Genomic DNA, 12,743 nt, shown 5'->3' with positions numbered 1-12,743 from the left:
ACCCATGGAAATAAATGAAAATAAAACTAACTACGAGTAGCTCTACACATGAAAGCGCCACGTGTTATTGCAGTGTAATTTTTGGATCGTAATACATATCTGAAAATCTTTGCCATTTTTTTTTTTTTGTGTTTTGATTGACAATTAAACGCTTTAATTGGGAAAGAATCTGAAGCACCACTTTTTGATAAGATAGTAAAAAGACAGTACTTCAAAATATTTATTTTATTTGGGGGTGAAATCGGAAATTAAATCACCGTCTTATCGAGCCATTAACTATTTTCAAATTTCAATTAATTTCGGTTTATATGTATATATGTATGTGTATATATGAACTACAATTTATTATTTCTTTCGATAAAATGCTAAAGTTGTGTATTGGTTTCTTTTGTACAGCGGTATGTATTTATTATGTATGTATTTCTGGCTATATCCCTCGACTCTCTAATAGTCATCCTCACAGTTGTAGTCAGCATCACAGTAGCTGCTCCATGGATCGAACTGCATTGGCGTCGGGCAATCAAGGGTGACGGGTAACACATCATTATCAGCCGTCTCATAGCACAGCACATATTTGGTGCAATCGGTTTCGTCTGGCTGGGTTCCCTTAGTGGCACAAATGGCCTTCTTAGTTGTAGACGGAGTAGGTGCTGCCGTGGTAGAAGCGGTAGAGCCAGTTGAAGCAGTTCCTGTCGGTGTTGTAGCTGTGGTTGGAGCTGTTGTTGGGGCGGTGGTTGGGACGGTTGTTGGAGAAGTTGTTGGTGCGGTAGTGGGAGCTGTCGTTGGAGCGGTGGTTGGGGAGGTTGTTGGTGCGGTAGTCGGAGCAGTTGTAGGAGCGGTTGTAGGAGCAGTTGTTGGTTCAGTTGTTTGTTCAGTTGTTGGAGCGGTTGTTGGAGCAGTGGTTGGAGCAGTTGTAGGAACAGTTGTAGGAGCAGTTGTTGGAGCAGTTGTTGGAGCAGTAGTTGGAGCGGTGGTTGGGGCGGTAGTGGGAGCTGTTGTTGGAGCAGTTGTTGGTTCAGTTGTTGGAGCTATGGTTGGAGCTGTTGTTGGAGCGGTAGTTGGTGCGGTGGTTGGAGCGGTTGTTGGAGCAGTTGTTGGTTCAGTTGTTGGAGCAGTAGTTGGAGCGGTTGTTGGTTCAGTAGTCGGAGCATCAGTGGTGTCAGTGAGAGGAGCAGCAGAAGGAGCATTCGTTGGCTGCGGACTTGTGGTGCTTTCATCCAGATTATCTGGGGGAACGGTCGGGTTCTCAATGTCCCCGCCGTCGACGGCCTCAACTTCACGTAGCACGCTCACACAGCGTGCCTGGCTAGCGTCAAACACATGTCCATCCTGGCAGCGCAGAGGCGCCAGAGCATAGTCTCCATTGGCCTTGACCATACAGGCGTAATAAACCTGGGGACTATCCGTTGCGGGAATGAAGTCGACATAGCTGCAGGGATGCGTAGAAACGGCAACGAACGCGAATAGCAGCAAGCTGCAGGCAAGAGTTAATTGGACGTTGAACATGTCAATCGAGAGGAGAAGGATTCACTGAACAAAAACAAAAAAAAAACACAAAACGAGTTCGTATAGTTGATATCGCTTAAAGGTCCGGTAGGCGTTTCGATAGACTAACTGGATGGGCAGTTGGCTGGTTCCTTTTATAGCTGATCAGTAGAGATTCCCCATCAGCGATTAGCGCTGATAAAGAGACAACCCATCGAGTACGCGCTTCATTTTTTAAGAACTCTTGTCTTTATTCATGCCGGAAAAAAGAAATTAATAACAAACATAACTAAATTGAAGACTAGGCAATACACGAGCATAGATTATCAGAAGGGGTTTTTAGTGATTGTTGAGGTTGGGGATGGGGTTGTGGTTGTGGTTGCTTGGCGATTAGATTTCATTGCTTGCCTGCTCCACAGACTCAACGCTCTCCACGGACACTGGCTTTTTGGCCTTGGCATCCTTTTTGGCCTGCTCCTTGGCCGCCTTCTTAGCTAATTTCTCCTCAAGTTTCGCCTGCTTGCGCGCCTCCTTCTCCTTCTGCTTCTCGGCTTTCAAACGCAACTTCTCCTCGGCCTTCAGTTGCTTCTGCTCACGCTTGATCGCAGCCAAATCGCTCGACTCCAGCGATGGCTGGCCGGGCACAAACTGTGTCCAGTCGTAGCGCCAGCAACGATTCACCAAGGGCTCGAATCGTGTGCCCGCTGAGCAGCGCACAACATACTTGTGATAGCCACCCTGCAAGCTGGCCGAGCAGACATAGTAGAAGCTATCATCGCTGCCGGCGAAGCGACCAGCCGCCAGGCAAGCAAAGCCATCGTCATTGCAGCTGGACACATCGCGCAGGCAGCGACCGTAACTTGGAGAGAAGGCGCTCAATGGGGGGCACACCATGTCGAAAGCCAGCAGCTCACCGGTCAGGTCATCCAGCAGACAGTTGTGGAAGCGCTGGCAATCGCCGCTGATGTGGGAATAAACGCCAGCCGCCTGGCACTGGAATGCTGGCGGTGCCGGAGGAGTGGGTGCAAGGGTGGTGATCACATCGGCAGCCTCAGTTGTGGTGGTCGCTTCACTCTCCTCGCTAGGCGTGGAAGTGGCTGGCTCGTTAGGACTAGCGGTGGTTTCCTGTTCAGGTTCATTAGGACTAGCGGTGGTTTCCTGTTCGGGTTCATTGGGACTTGCGGTGGTCTCCTGTTCGGGTTCATTGGGACTTGCGGTGGTCTCCTGTTCGGGTTCATTGGGTTTGGCTGTGGTTTCCTGTTCGGGTTCATTGGGATCGGCTGTGGTTTCCTCCGCGGGGCCTGCTGTACTCTCCTGTTCCGGCTCCGCTGTTGTCTCGAGTGCCTCATCAGCTGTCGTTTCGGTATCCTCAGTGCCAACTGTCGTTGCGATCAGTTCCCAGCCACTGCCCTCGCTCCAGGCATCAGCTTGTCCGGCAACTGCGTTGCCATCACCATCCCCACTGAGAGCCACAATGCCCAAGGACTTGGTCAGTAGCTGCAAGTAATTATTCTCTTAGATATCCATATCCTTAAGTACGAATGTGGCTGGCTGGCTGGCTGGCACTTCACTTACCAATGCTGCACAGAGAAGCAATACAGATGTCGCTGTCGAGAACTTTCCACGTCGTGTTGTCATCATTGTTTTGGTTGTTTTAGTTGCTGTTGCTATTGTCATCGTCATCGTGTTGCCAGTGGCTAACTTCGGTCGATCGTTGTATGAGCTACTGGCATCATCCACACTTCATTATATACCCGGATTCTCAGGTACAGCAGCACAGCAGTACAGCAGCCGGGGGATGCTTATCAAATCTCTACGAATCTCTCTAGCTCTATCTCGATCTGCAGGCTATCGTATATAGTGCAAATAAACGCTCGCTTTGACGTCGTCGTCATCCATGGCAAAATACAGTTGTAAAGCCATAAAATCAGCTGTGCGAACCGAGCACCTGCCACGCCCCAGTCCCCCAAGTGCCACACCTACTCCCACCTCACCACTTTGCCACCGCCTGTCCGCGGATGTGAAACGGAAGTGTGTAAAGATAAGCAAGTGCGATAGGAGGTCAAGCGGCGACGACGATGAGGCGACGCTACTTTTCGGCTGGGCCCCGATTGGACACACATATGGCGTGAGTGTACACAATGTACTCGGTTCTATCTAGTACTCACATTGTATATCTCTCGGATAATACGTCCAATGATTGTTTCCTTCCAAAAAACAAGCATGAATCACTTACATGTTTTCAATATTTCATCATGCACTTTACTCTTCTCCGTTTCTATTGTGCTTTATTTTACATATTTTGCAAATATTTATGATAAACTAAAACCCTAACTTATTCAATAATAATACAAGTACATTTATAAATTTATCTTATTCCACATACTTATCACAATATTTATATTCTTAAATATTATTAATTACTTATAATTAAGAATGTACTTCAAGAATTTTAATCTAAAATCAAACTCGCTTTATAATCCACTTTAATTGTGCGACGAATTTTATATTTTTGAGTTTTACACGTTTTTTATAGAAATTAATTTATTAGCATGCATTTATCTTGTAACTTGTGGTCTATTAGAAAAAAAGATTTAAAAAAACCTACATTGCGGTTGTATTCTTTGAATAATTCACATATTCAAAGATAAACGCATGATGAATTACATTGTTGATGTATTTTCGTTTTCTTGAATTATTTCCAGCTGATTATTCAGGTTAAATTCTTGCCTGATTACGCACTTCTTTATAATCCGTTTTTATGGCATAATATATAGTATTAGCTTAAGCATGAACATAAAGTTATTATTTCTGGGAAAAATCACACCTTATCGCATATTCTTTAGCTTGGAACTTTATTGAAATTAAAATTTCCAGATACTTTGACGAGCCACCCTACTGCATTTAGTGCTCGGTATGCAAATAGATAATTCCGTTACACAATATTGTTGCTGTGTTCACTCAAATTCCTGTGGGGAAATGAGAGCGCAAGTGAATGGAAGAGAGAGATAGAGAGATAGTAAGATTGAGGGAGAAGTGATCAGCTGGCGAGTAGCCATAAACATAATCCTCGTCGACTGCCAGAACTGCAGGAAAGCCAACAACGTCACAGAAGACAAACTTTTTTTATTTTTACATATGTACGAGTATCTGACGTTAATCTCTCACTCTCGCATATACACACAAGCACACAAACACAGTGACATGTCGGTGGACAGACAGAGACAGAGTGATGGAGGAGGAGGAGGAGGAGGAGGAGTCGACGCAAGTGGTGGAGGAGACATTGGCGCTTGGTGCAACCGTCTGTGCGTGTTTGTATGTGGAGAGATATCTTCAACGTGATAAGCGCGATTATTATCACAGTAGATTGTTTTTTTTTGTGTTCTTTTTTTTTGCTTTTGCCATTATCTAAACGGGTTTTGTGGTTTTGGTAAATGATGAATGCCAACGGCCAGACAACGCGCCTCACACAAAACCCGGAGAGTACGAAAAAATCAAAACGGATACGGATTGGAAATCGGATTCAGATTCAGATACAGAGACAGATTTGGATTTGGATTCGGAGTCGGAGTCGGATCATCCTCACAATTGGCTATCGAATCGAAAAGAGCAACCGAGAAACCAAGGAGAACGAATGACGACAATGCCAATGGCAACGGTGGTAAACACCTCTGCCGGCACTCCGGTGGTGCCTCGCCGTGCCGGTGCCCGTGCCACAGCCGGAGTGCAACGACGTCGGGTGGTCAAGAAGCACATTCAACAGAAGTACATGCTCTGCGGCTTTGCCATACACGTAAGTATCTCTCTCTCTCTCTCTCTCTCTCTTTCTATCTCTCGGTCTCTCTTTTTGTTGCTCTATGTGAGTTCTTGTTTTTTTTCTTGTAAGGCATTCCTAGCGACTCCGGCATATTTGTACGGAAACGTTGTGGAGTCCGACAAAGATCTGGTATTGCGCATTTGGCCAGCGATCGTTTATCAGGCCACTGGCGAAATCTGTCGCTCCATCATGGAGCATCTGGACACAGAGTATAGTGGACGGGCTCGCGAGACGACGCAATATCGACGCATCTTTCTGCTGGCCACACTGATTGCCTGCATATCACTCATGATTAGCGGCATCTTGTTCTCATCCGCCTGGGTTGTGGTCACCACAACCACACAAACGGTGGCCATTATCTTCTATGGCTTCTTTGCGGGTGAGCATCAATGCTTTGCAAATCACAGCGAAATATTGTATATATATACATACATATGTTAAAAACACTTTTTCCCTCAGGCATTGGTTCCAGTTTGTATCTGTGGAAGACGCATGTTATACTGGAGGCAGTGCGTCCGCGTGAGGATAAATATGTGCGGAAAACAATTCATTTGTGTGGCGAGGCATTTTGCCAGTTGTTCCTATCCTTTGTCTTCACCAGTCTGCGCACACTTTATGGCACCGCACAGTCGATAGTCTTGATGTCCGCACTGCTGGTCAATCTGATTCCCTTAAGCCTCATCATTACCAAGCATCGCGAGGATGCCTTCAAGACCAAACGCATCTCGGTGATCAAAGCGGAGAGCAGCTTCGCAGCATTGCCGTTGCGTGGCGCGCTCGTTGCCAACTTTGTGGCCGATCAATTGGATGGCCTCGATGTGATGGCCATGTCATGGCGCAATCCTGCCACGGTGTCAGAGTTGGCCAGCACAACGGGAACGGCGCCGGTTGCCGCTGTCGCTGCTGCTGTTGTCGATACGCACAGCAGCTATATGCTGGCCACAGATGAGGCATACGTGACATATGTGAATCCCAATGGTGTGGAAATCATGGAGATCATACCCGAGGAGGATGAGACGGTGTCCATGATGCGTTCAAGCAACGCCACTATTGACAATTATGGCATCTCGCAATCCCAAATGCTGCACAAGTCACATTCCAATGGCCGTCTCTACACGCAAAATCCGCTTAATCCTGGCACTGGCACCGGCACCGGCAGCTCTTCACCGCTGCCCGAGACCCATGCGAATCTGGTAAGTCACAAAAAAAAAAAAAACGAAAACACAAAAATTGAGTTAGTTCAATTGTTGTTGTTGCAGCATCGCATACGTCGCATGTCGCTGGCAGTCACCTCACACTTGTGGTGGAATCTGCTGGACAAGATTGCGATGCCACTGCAGCATGCGCTGTTCGTGCCACAGCTGTATGCCACCACGCTGCTCATCTCGGCGGACATATTCAGCTATGTAATGTGCCTCACTGTGCTGCCCGGTCTGGCAGTCAGTCATCATGCTCTGAAGAACGCCGAGATACCGTTTCTGTTCTCGCTGCTCGCCTTTCCCTGGATGTGCTTCTCGCTGATGACGCCACGTTTTGGTTCAAGTCTCTACAAACGCAAACTGCAATGGTATACATTGGGCAGCATCTGCAAGTGTCTGGCGCTCATTTGTAAGCATGACAAACCACAACTCCCATCCAACACTTGCAAAAGTTTCCTCCATCATTTGTCCATTTAGTTATCAGCTTTTCCACGTCCAAGCTCCTGCTAAGCGTTTCAGCTGTGCTCTTGGGATTTGGCCAGGTGGTCACCGCATTTCTGCAGGAGATGGTCTTTCAGCTTGGCATGACGCGCGCCAATTGGACGGCCATCCGTCGGCCCGTTCACTTCACCAATGGCCTATTGATACTCATTTGGGGCGCCCTCGCACACTGGATCGTTGTGCACTATTCGTTTCAGGCCACCGTTGGCTTGGCTGGCACCTTGTATGGCGCCACTACATTGCTGTGGAATTTTCTATCTTTTTGTTGCCAGAGCAAGGATTGATTGACGATTATGTAAAATCTAGTCATCAGGATTATTAAATTAATAAATACATTCACGCCTGCGTAAACTTCATTTAACGGACAATTTCTTTTGCTCGCAATGTGTCACGTTTTATGTCGATATTATGATTATTTTTGCATGATTATGATTATGAATTATTTATTATCAAACACAAAAAATTATATATGTACCTTTATTCGTATGTTCTTTTTATTATTATAAAGTACATTTTGATTTTACAACGATTTTTCATCACCTAAAATTGCTAGGGCAACACTTTCGATATTTTTTTATTTTATATGGTCACACCGTTTGTGGTACGATGAAATTATCATCGGTAACAGTACTTGCGCTTCAGTGTTCCAAAACGCTGAACATACATATTTTCAAGCTAATATATCGAATTTTTATAGAAATAGTTTGAGATGAAAGTGATTGCAGCTTTTTTCAATGTTTTTAATATTCACTACATTAATTAATACATCAATATCAACTGACTAGTAATTCAAAGAAAGTGTCAACCATTTTGTATTGTTGTGCTCAAACCTTTGTGCACTTTCATCGTCTATGCAAAGGTGCGATAACCCAAACATCGATAAGTTCTTTCTCCCATCTGCACGCTTAAGTCTTGGCGAGCGAGTTTTGTTGCAAAATTTCACAATTTATAACATTCTCTTCACTTTGTTATATTCTCACCGGTAAGTGTGTGCGCCTCGCAAATGCAACAATAATACTCATCGAATACACATTGCACGCGCTCATTAATATGTATAGGCAACGTGTAGTTGTGTGTGAGAACAGCGTCGTCAGCCGGCATTAAATTAGTTGGTTCATGTACATTGATTGGAAATTACAATACAAAATACACATAAAGAGTGCGTGGCAATTGCAAATAGTATCAGCTTGTTTACGACAACTTTGACTTACACAGTTTGTTCGCTTTTCACTACAAATTTCGGCGTTCTCGATTTCGTTGTTGTGTCTTAGTGTTGTGTTAGCAAAAAAGCGGCGCGCAACATCGTCAAACAGACGATTAAAAGAACAAGCAGGAAAACAAAAAACATCAAATGGCGGCCATGTTCAGTTTCAATTGATTGTTTCTATTGCAGTTTGTTTAGGGCTTGTTTAGAGCACACTGTTAACCAGTGTGCACACATTAGCTGTCAATATACTGCCCTGTCGAGTAACTGTGGCGGCCACCGGAGCCAACTGGAACCCACAGCAGCAGCAGCATAGTGTCATACTAGTGAACGGTACTAGAGATGGCTTGACATTCAACTGCGACGGCGATACTGTTTTAAATAATGTGACACAGGACAACTGCCCTTATCCAATTTATCCAACAACGACCACCGACAACAACAACTTCCAGCAGTTCCTCAAATACAACACTAATCAAAAGGAATTCTCGTCGTCACAACTGAAGACTGAATTCGACCAGCAGTGCAGCAGCAGCAACAACAACAACTACAACGCGATTCATTTAACAACAGCAGCAACTCGAACAGAACCATCAACAATAGCAACAACCGACCGGCGTCTGGAAGTCGTACAACGTGCCTTGGACTTCATTTTGGATACCATCGAGGACCATCGTCAGGTGGATAATCATTGGGCCACTCTGCTGTTGCTGCGTAAATTGAGCGATGTGCGCGATTATTTGTTAAGCGAAGAGATCGATGAGTTTTCAATAGCGGCGCAATTGAAACACGAATTCGATCAAAGAATCCAAGAATTGTCAACCAAAATTGATAGTGTAATAACAAAAGAAACACTCACCTCAAATCACGATCCGATGGGCTTTGATCTGTTTAACAAGATTCGTCAATGGTTACAGCTGGGCGGACGAAGCCAACAACCCAAGGATCAACAATCTAATCAAACGGTTGGAAATGACGTTGATCATAAACGCAAGCGCAGGTAATAAACATAGTATTGAAATCGAATCCCATCCAATCCAATCTCATTGATGGATATGCTTAATTTATTTGTATTTTAACGCTCTTGTTTGTCGCTTCTAGTTATCAACTTTCGAGCAACGAGGATTCCGCAGAACGTTTGATTAAATATCGTCGAGTCGATAATACATTTCCCAAATTCATGCCGAATGACGGTTAGTATTAAATTTTACTCTATATTGTAGTCCTCCTGCGTCTGTTAAAGATTATAATCTCAAATTTGATTTGTTTTTCTTTTATTAATTTGTCTTTTTTTTAGCTTAAAATTATTATGAAATAGTGTTATACTTAATTAGTATATTCAATATTACACTGCAAATATTAATTAAAAATAAGTAAATAAAGGTATATCCTTAACCTTAAAAAGAAAAAAAATTCATCTTAACTCTTTCGTTTGCAATGTATAATATTTGTTAGCTCTAAGTAATATAAAAATCAATTACAATTAAAATTAAAGCTTTCACGTTTTTGTTTTTTCAGCTGATGACTACAGCCATATGGCGGAATCCAGGCAGCGCAACGATCAGGACAATAATAGCAATAGCTTGGCATGCCAAAGCCTAAAACGTCTTTCGATGTTCAACGCGCCACAAACACGTCGCGCACGTGTTCGCAACACGCAGACAATAGCAATCGATTTGTCGGACTCTGAGGAGCAGCAGCAGCACAACGAGAGCAACATCTATCAGGCATTCTCCGATCGTCTTGTTGTAGATGTGCCCACAATGCCGCGCTCCGAATTCGGACGCACTTCGTCGGCCACTCGACCAAATTTACTATACTCCGATGCATTGCGCTGCGGCACAAATGGCTTTGCATCCGATCTGCACTTCTCAAGTCCATCCAATAGTCTGTCATCGTCGGAGGCGCGTTTGAATGGACATGCCAGCAACATGTACGAGTCGAGCGTGAGCAGAGACAATGTTCTGGTCTTGGAGGATGAACGCAACGAGCACAATCAGTATATTAATCTAATCAACAATATGACGCTGCACGACAGCGTATGTCCAACATTGCCCCGCCGCCCTCCTGGCTTGGTGCGCGATGTGAATGAGAAGCCATCAACACCGCCGCGTCTGCAGCGTATCAATAGCAATGAGGACGATTGGCTCCGCGGTCTAATGAAGAGCAAAGCTGAACAACGTCCACCTTATACACTGGATCGATCCGAATACTTCAAGCTGCTGGAGAGCAAAACAAAATATCAATATGCACCCCAGCCAATGCCAGCGCTGGGCGGCATAAAGAAAACACCAGAAGTGAGTTACTCGGGCATTGAGAGCGTTAAAACTATGCCCAAAAAGGACAGCGACAAGTCGACTTTATCGAAACCCCAGAGTGAACTACAGAGCGAAACTGTTGTCAATAAGTGAGTTGTCCCAAGCCCTTCTTTTTTCTTTCATAATGCATTATATAAACATCTCAATTTGCAAACAGCTCGCAAGTGCAGCCGCTTGCATCGAATGTGATTTCTCGGCCATTAACAAAAGCTTTGCAGCAACGTCATCGCAGTTGTATCTACTATTCTGATAACTTTCAGAAGAACCTTACCGAGAAAACGGTGCGTAAGCATCAGCAGGCTATCAATGAGAAGCAACAGCTAATTCAGGAGTGAGTATGCGTTTGCATTCTTTAGCACTATCCATTTGGACTAGTTATTTATCCGTTATTATCAACACTTTGCAGAGCCAACAAAGCCACGGAGGAACGTAGTGCATATGAGCAGAATGTGCTTGAGGCATTGTCAAAGCGCCGCTTTATATGCAAGACTATATTTGTGTTGGAGAAGTTTCCATCGGCTGAGGAGGAGGAACCTAAAATTATACCATTCACTGATGAACATCAGCAGCGTTACAATGAACTCGTCTATGGACCGTCCCAAATGGTAATTTCATATTCTATTTTCCATCATCCGAATGGTCTTTGATTTTCAAAACCTTTGGGCGCGCTTAAAATGTTCCTGCATATCAACGGCTGATGTTCTCATCTAATGTTTTGTATCTCTCTCTCTCTCTCTTTTTCCCTATTGCTGTCTCTCTCTGTTTGCTGCTTAGCTGCTCGTCTCCAAGTTCAGCCTCAATATCACTCGCAGCGACATCAGCACGCTCACTGGCAGCTGCTGGCTGAACGATGAGATTATTAACTTCTACATGAATTTACTCACCGATCGCTCCGAGATCAAGAAGGGCAAGTTGCCCAGCGTTTATGCGATGAACACATTCTTCATCCCACGTCTGCTGCAGAACGGTCACAGTGCCGTAAAGCGTTGGACACGCAAAGTGGATCTGTTCAGCAAGGATATAATTCCAGTACCCGTGCACGTGGGCGGTGTCCATTGGTGCATGGCCATCATACACATGCGGAACAAGACGATCCGCTACTACGATTCAATGGGCAAGCCCAATCAGATGGTGTTGAACGCCCTGGAGGCATATCTGCGCGAGGAGTCGCTCGATAAACGCAAGGTGCCCTTCGATACCAGTGACTTTAAGATCGAGAGTGTTCAAAATGTACCGCAGCAGACAAATGGCAGCGATTGCGGCGTCTTTAGCTGCATGTTTGCCGAGTACATTACACGGGATCAACCGCTGAGTTTCTCGCAGGAGAACATGGAATATTTCCGCAAGAAGATGGTCCTCGAAATCTGCGGCGGCGCACTGTGGAATTAACCGATTGATTGATGTGGATTTAAGAACACCAGCTCAAGCATCGCCAGCTCCCCCTCCTCTAGAATTAATTATAACTTCGAAGTCTTCTAGCATTAGTGAAGAGAGCGAGAGGACTGGCGCTACTTGGGCAATAAAAATAGTTTATTTATTTTTGGTAATTTGGCGATATCTTCGCTTCTCTAATGATAGCAACTATATATAAGCATTTCCTTTCCCGAATTTCATCTAGATGCATTTCGTTTTTCATTCTCTACATTTTTTTTCATCATCGCAACGGGTTAACAATGATCTTATTAACAGGATACAACACACGATAACCATACATTCATATTCATATTCCAACTCGTATAAACTCGCGAAACGCACATCGGAAAAGTAAACAATTTTCCCCTTATAATAGTTTAGCATTTTGCAATTAAGTCGCCGAAGTTATAAGCAATAGACAGAACACACATTTTAATTAACTTAAACTACAATTACCTGTGTCATGTAATAATTTTGTTAACCCGTACATTTAATAAAGGAAAAGAAAAGAAAACAGTACAAGTCTTATTGCTTTTCATTTGAATCGCTTTTATGTGTCGTCATGTAAGTTTACTTACTTTGTCATGTGCTTCATATGGCAAACGCAGCATACGATTTTCTTATAAATAGGCTCTTGAGACTCTTCTCACTTCTAACTATTGCTACTTAGTGTTTTTTATTGGAGGAGAACTATTCTGCCTAACTTACCTTACCTTGCTCTTATTTCTCAAGAGTTGGTATATTTACATATATGTATGTATGGAGCTTCGCATTTTGATTAAGGGGTCACAAAATATTGAATTTTT

At 44.2% G+C, this 12,743-nt stretch overlaps 4 protein-coding genes across 5 annotated transcripts; 2 read left to right on the top strand and 2 right to left on the bottom strand.

The window, feature by feature from the left end:
* Nucleotides 1–370: 370 nt before the first annotated feature.
* Nucleotides 371–1,610, bottom strand: LOC117574318 (uncharacterized). Of its 2 annotated transcripts, XM_052004329.1 has the most exons (2): nt 930–1,610; nt 371–857 (listed from the first exon to the last, which is right to left on the bottom strand). In XM_052004329.1, the coding sequence occupies exons 1-2, from the start codon at nt 1,504–1,506 to the stop codon at nt 445–447; spliced, it is 990 nt and encodes a 329-aa protein (XP_051860289.1). In that variant the 5' UTR covers nt 1,507–1,610; the 3' UTR covers nt 371–444. The 2 variants fall into 2 exon arrangements, with proteins under 2 accessions (XP_051860289.1, XP_034114023.1); XM_034258132.2 differs by having other exon boundaries at nt 371–1,610.
* A 105-nt stretch (nt 1,611–1,715) lies between these two features.
* Nucleotides 1,716–3,214, bottom strand: LOC117574304 (probable transcription-associated protein 1). The gene is made up of 2 exons (XM_034258115.2): nt 3,061–3,214; nt 1,716–2,982 (listed from the first exon to the last, which is right to left on the bottom strand). Exons 1-2 carry the CDS (start codon nt 3,166–3,168, stop codon nt 1,876–1,878), a joined length of 1,215 nt encoding a protein of 404 aa, XP_034114006.1. The 5' UTR covers nt 3,169–3,214; the 3' UTR covers nt 1,716–1,875.
* Nucleotides 3,215–4,887: 1,673 nt separating this feature from the next.
* LOC117577984 (uncharacterized) lies at nt 4,888–7,389 on the top strand. The gene is made up of 5 exons (XM_034263080.2): nt 4,888–5,278; nt 5,372–5,681; nt 5,762–6,495; nt 6,562–6,910; nt 6,979–7,389. Exons 1-5 carry the CDS (start codon nt 5,120–5,122, stop codon nt 7,284–7,286), a joined length of 1,860 nt encoding a protein of 619 aa, XP_034118971.1. The 5' UTR covers nt 4,888–5,119; the 3' UTR covers nt 7,287–7,389.
* Nucleotides 7,390–7,608: 219 nt separating this feature from the next.
* On the top strand, nt 7,609–12,451 carry LOC117578333 (uncharacterized). Its single transcript, XM_052003281.1, has 8 exons — nt 7,609–7,623; nt 8,416–9,206; nt 9,308–9,399; nt 9,725–10,613; nt 10,682–10,855; nt 10,931–11,129; nt 11,299–12,067; nt 12,143–12,451. Exons 1-7 carry the CDS (start codon nt 7,609–7,611, stop codon nt 11,911–11,913), a joined length of 2,775 nt encoding a protein of 924 aa, XP_051859241.1. The 3' UTR covers nt 11,914–12,067; nt 12,143–12,451.
* The last annotated feature ends 292 nt before the right edge of the window (nt 12,452–12,743 follow it).

This window comes from Drosophila albomicans, chromosome X, assembly GCF_009650485.2.
Source record: "Drosophila albomicans strain 15112-1751.03 chromosome X, ASM965048v2, whole genome shotgun sequence".
In the NCBI taxonomy this organism is placed as follows: Eukaryota; Metazoa; Arthropoda; class Insecta; order Diptera; family Drosophilidae; genus Drosophila; species Drosophila albomicans.
Note: the sequence above shows the minus strand (reverse complement) of the source record. Positions and strands in the feature narration are given on the sequence as shown.

Coding starts and splice junctions, on each gene's coding strand:
- LOC117574318 (XM_034258132.2), bottom strand. CDS start 1,506: ATGTTCAACGTCCAATTAACTCTTGCCTGCAGCTTGCTGCTATTCGCG.
- LOC117574304 (XM_034258115.2), bottom strand. CDS start 3,168: ATGACGATGACAATAGCAACAGCAACTAAAACAACCAAAACAATGATG. Junction 2,983..3,060: donor TGCTTCTCTGTGCAGCATTG/GTAAGTGAAGTG, acceptor AATTACTTGCAG/CTACTGACCAAGTCCTTGGG.
- LOC117577984 (XM_034263080.2), top strand. CDS start 5,120: ATGACGACAATGCCAATGGCAACGGTGGTAAACACCTCTGCCGGCACT. Junction 5,682..5,761: donor CTTCTATGGCTTCTTTGCGG/GTGAGCATCAAT, acceptor TTTTTCCCTCAG/GCATTGGTTCCAGTTTGTAT. Junction 6,496..6,561: donor CCGAGACCCATGCGAATCTG/GTAAGTCACAAA, acceptor TTGTTGTTGCAG/CATCGCATACGTCGCATGTC.
- LOC117578333 (XM_052003281.1), top strand. Junction 9,400..9,724: donor CAAATTCATGCCGAATGACG/GTTAGTATTAAA, acceptor TTGTTTTTTCAG/CTGATGACTACAGCCATATG. Junction 10,856..10,930: donor AAGCAACAGCTAATTCAGGA/GTGAGTATGCGT, acceptor AACACTTTGCAG/AGCCAACAAAGCCACGGAGG.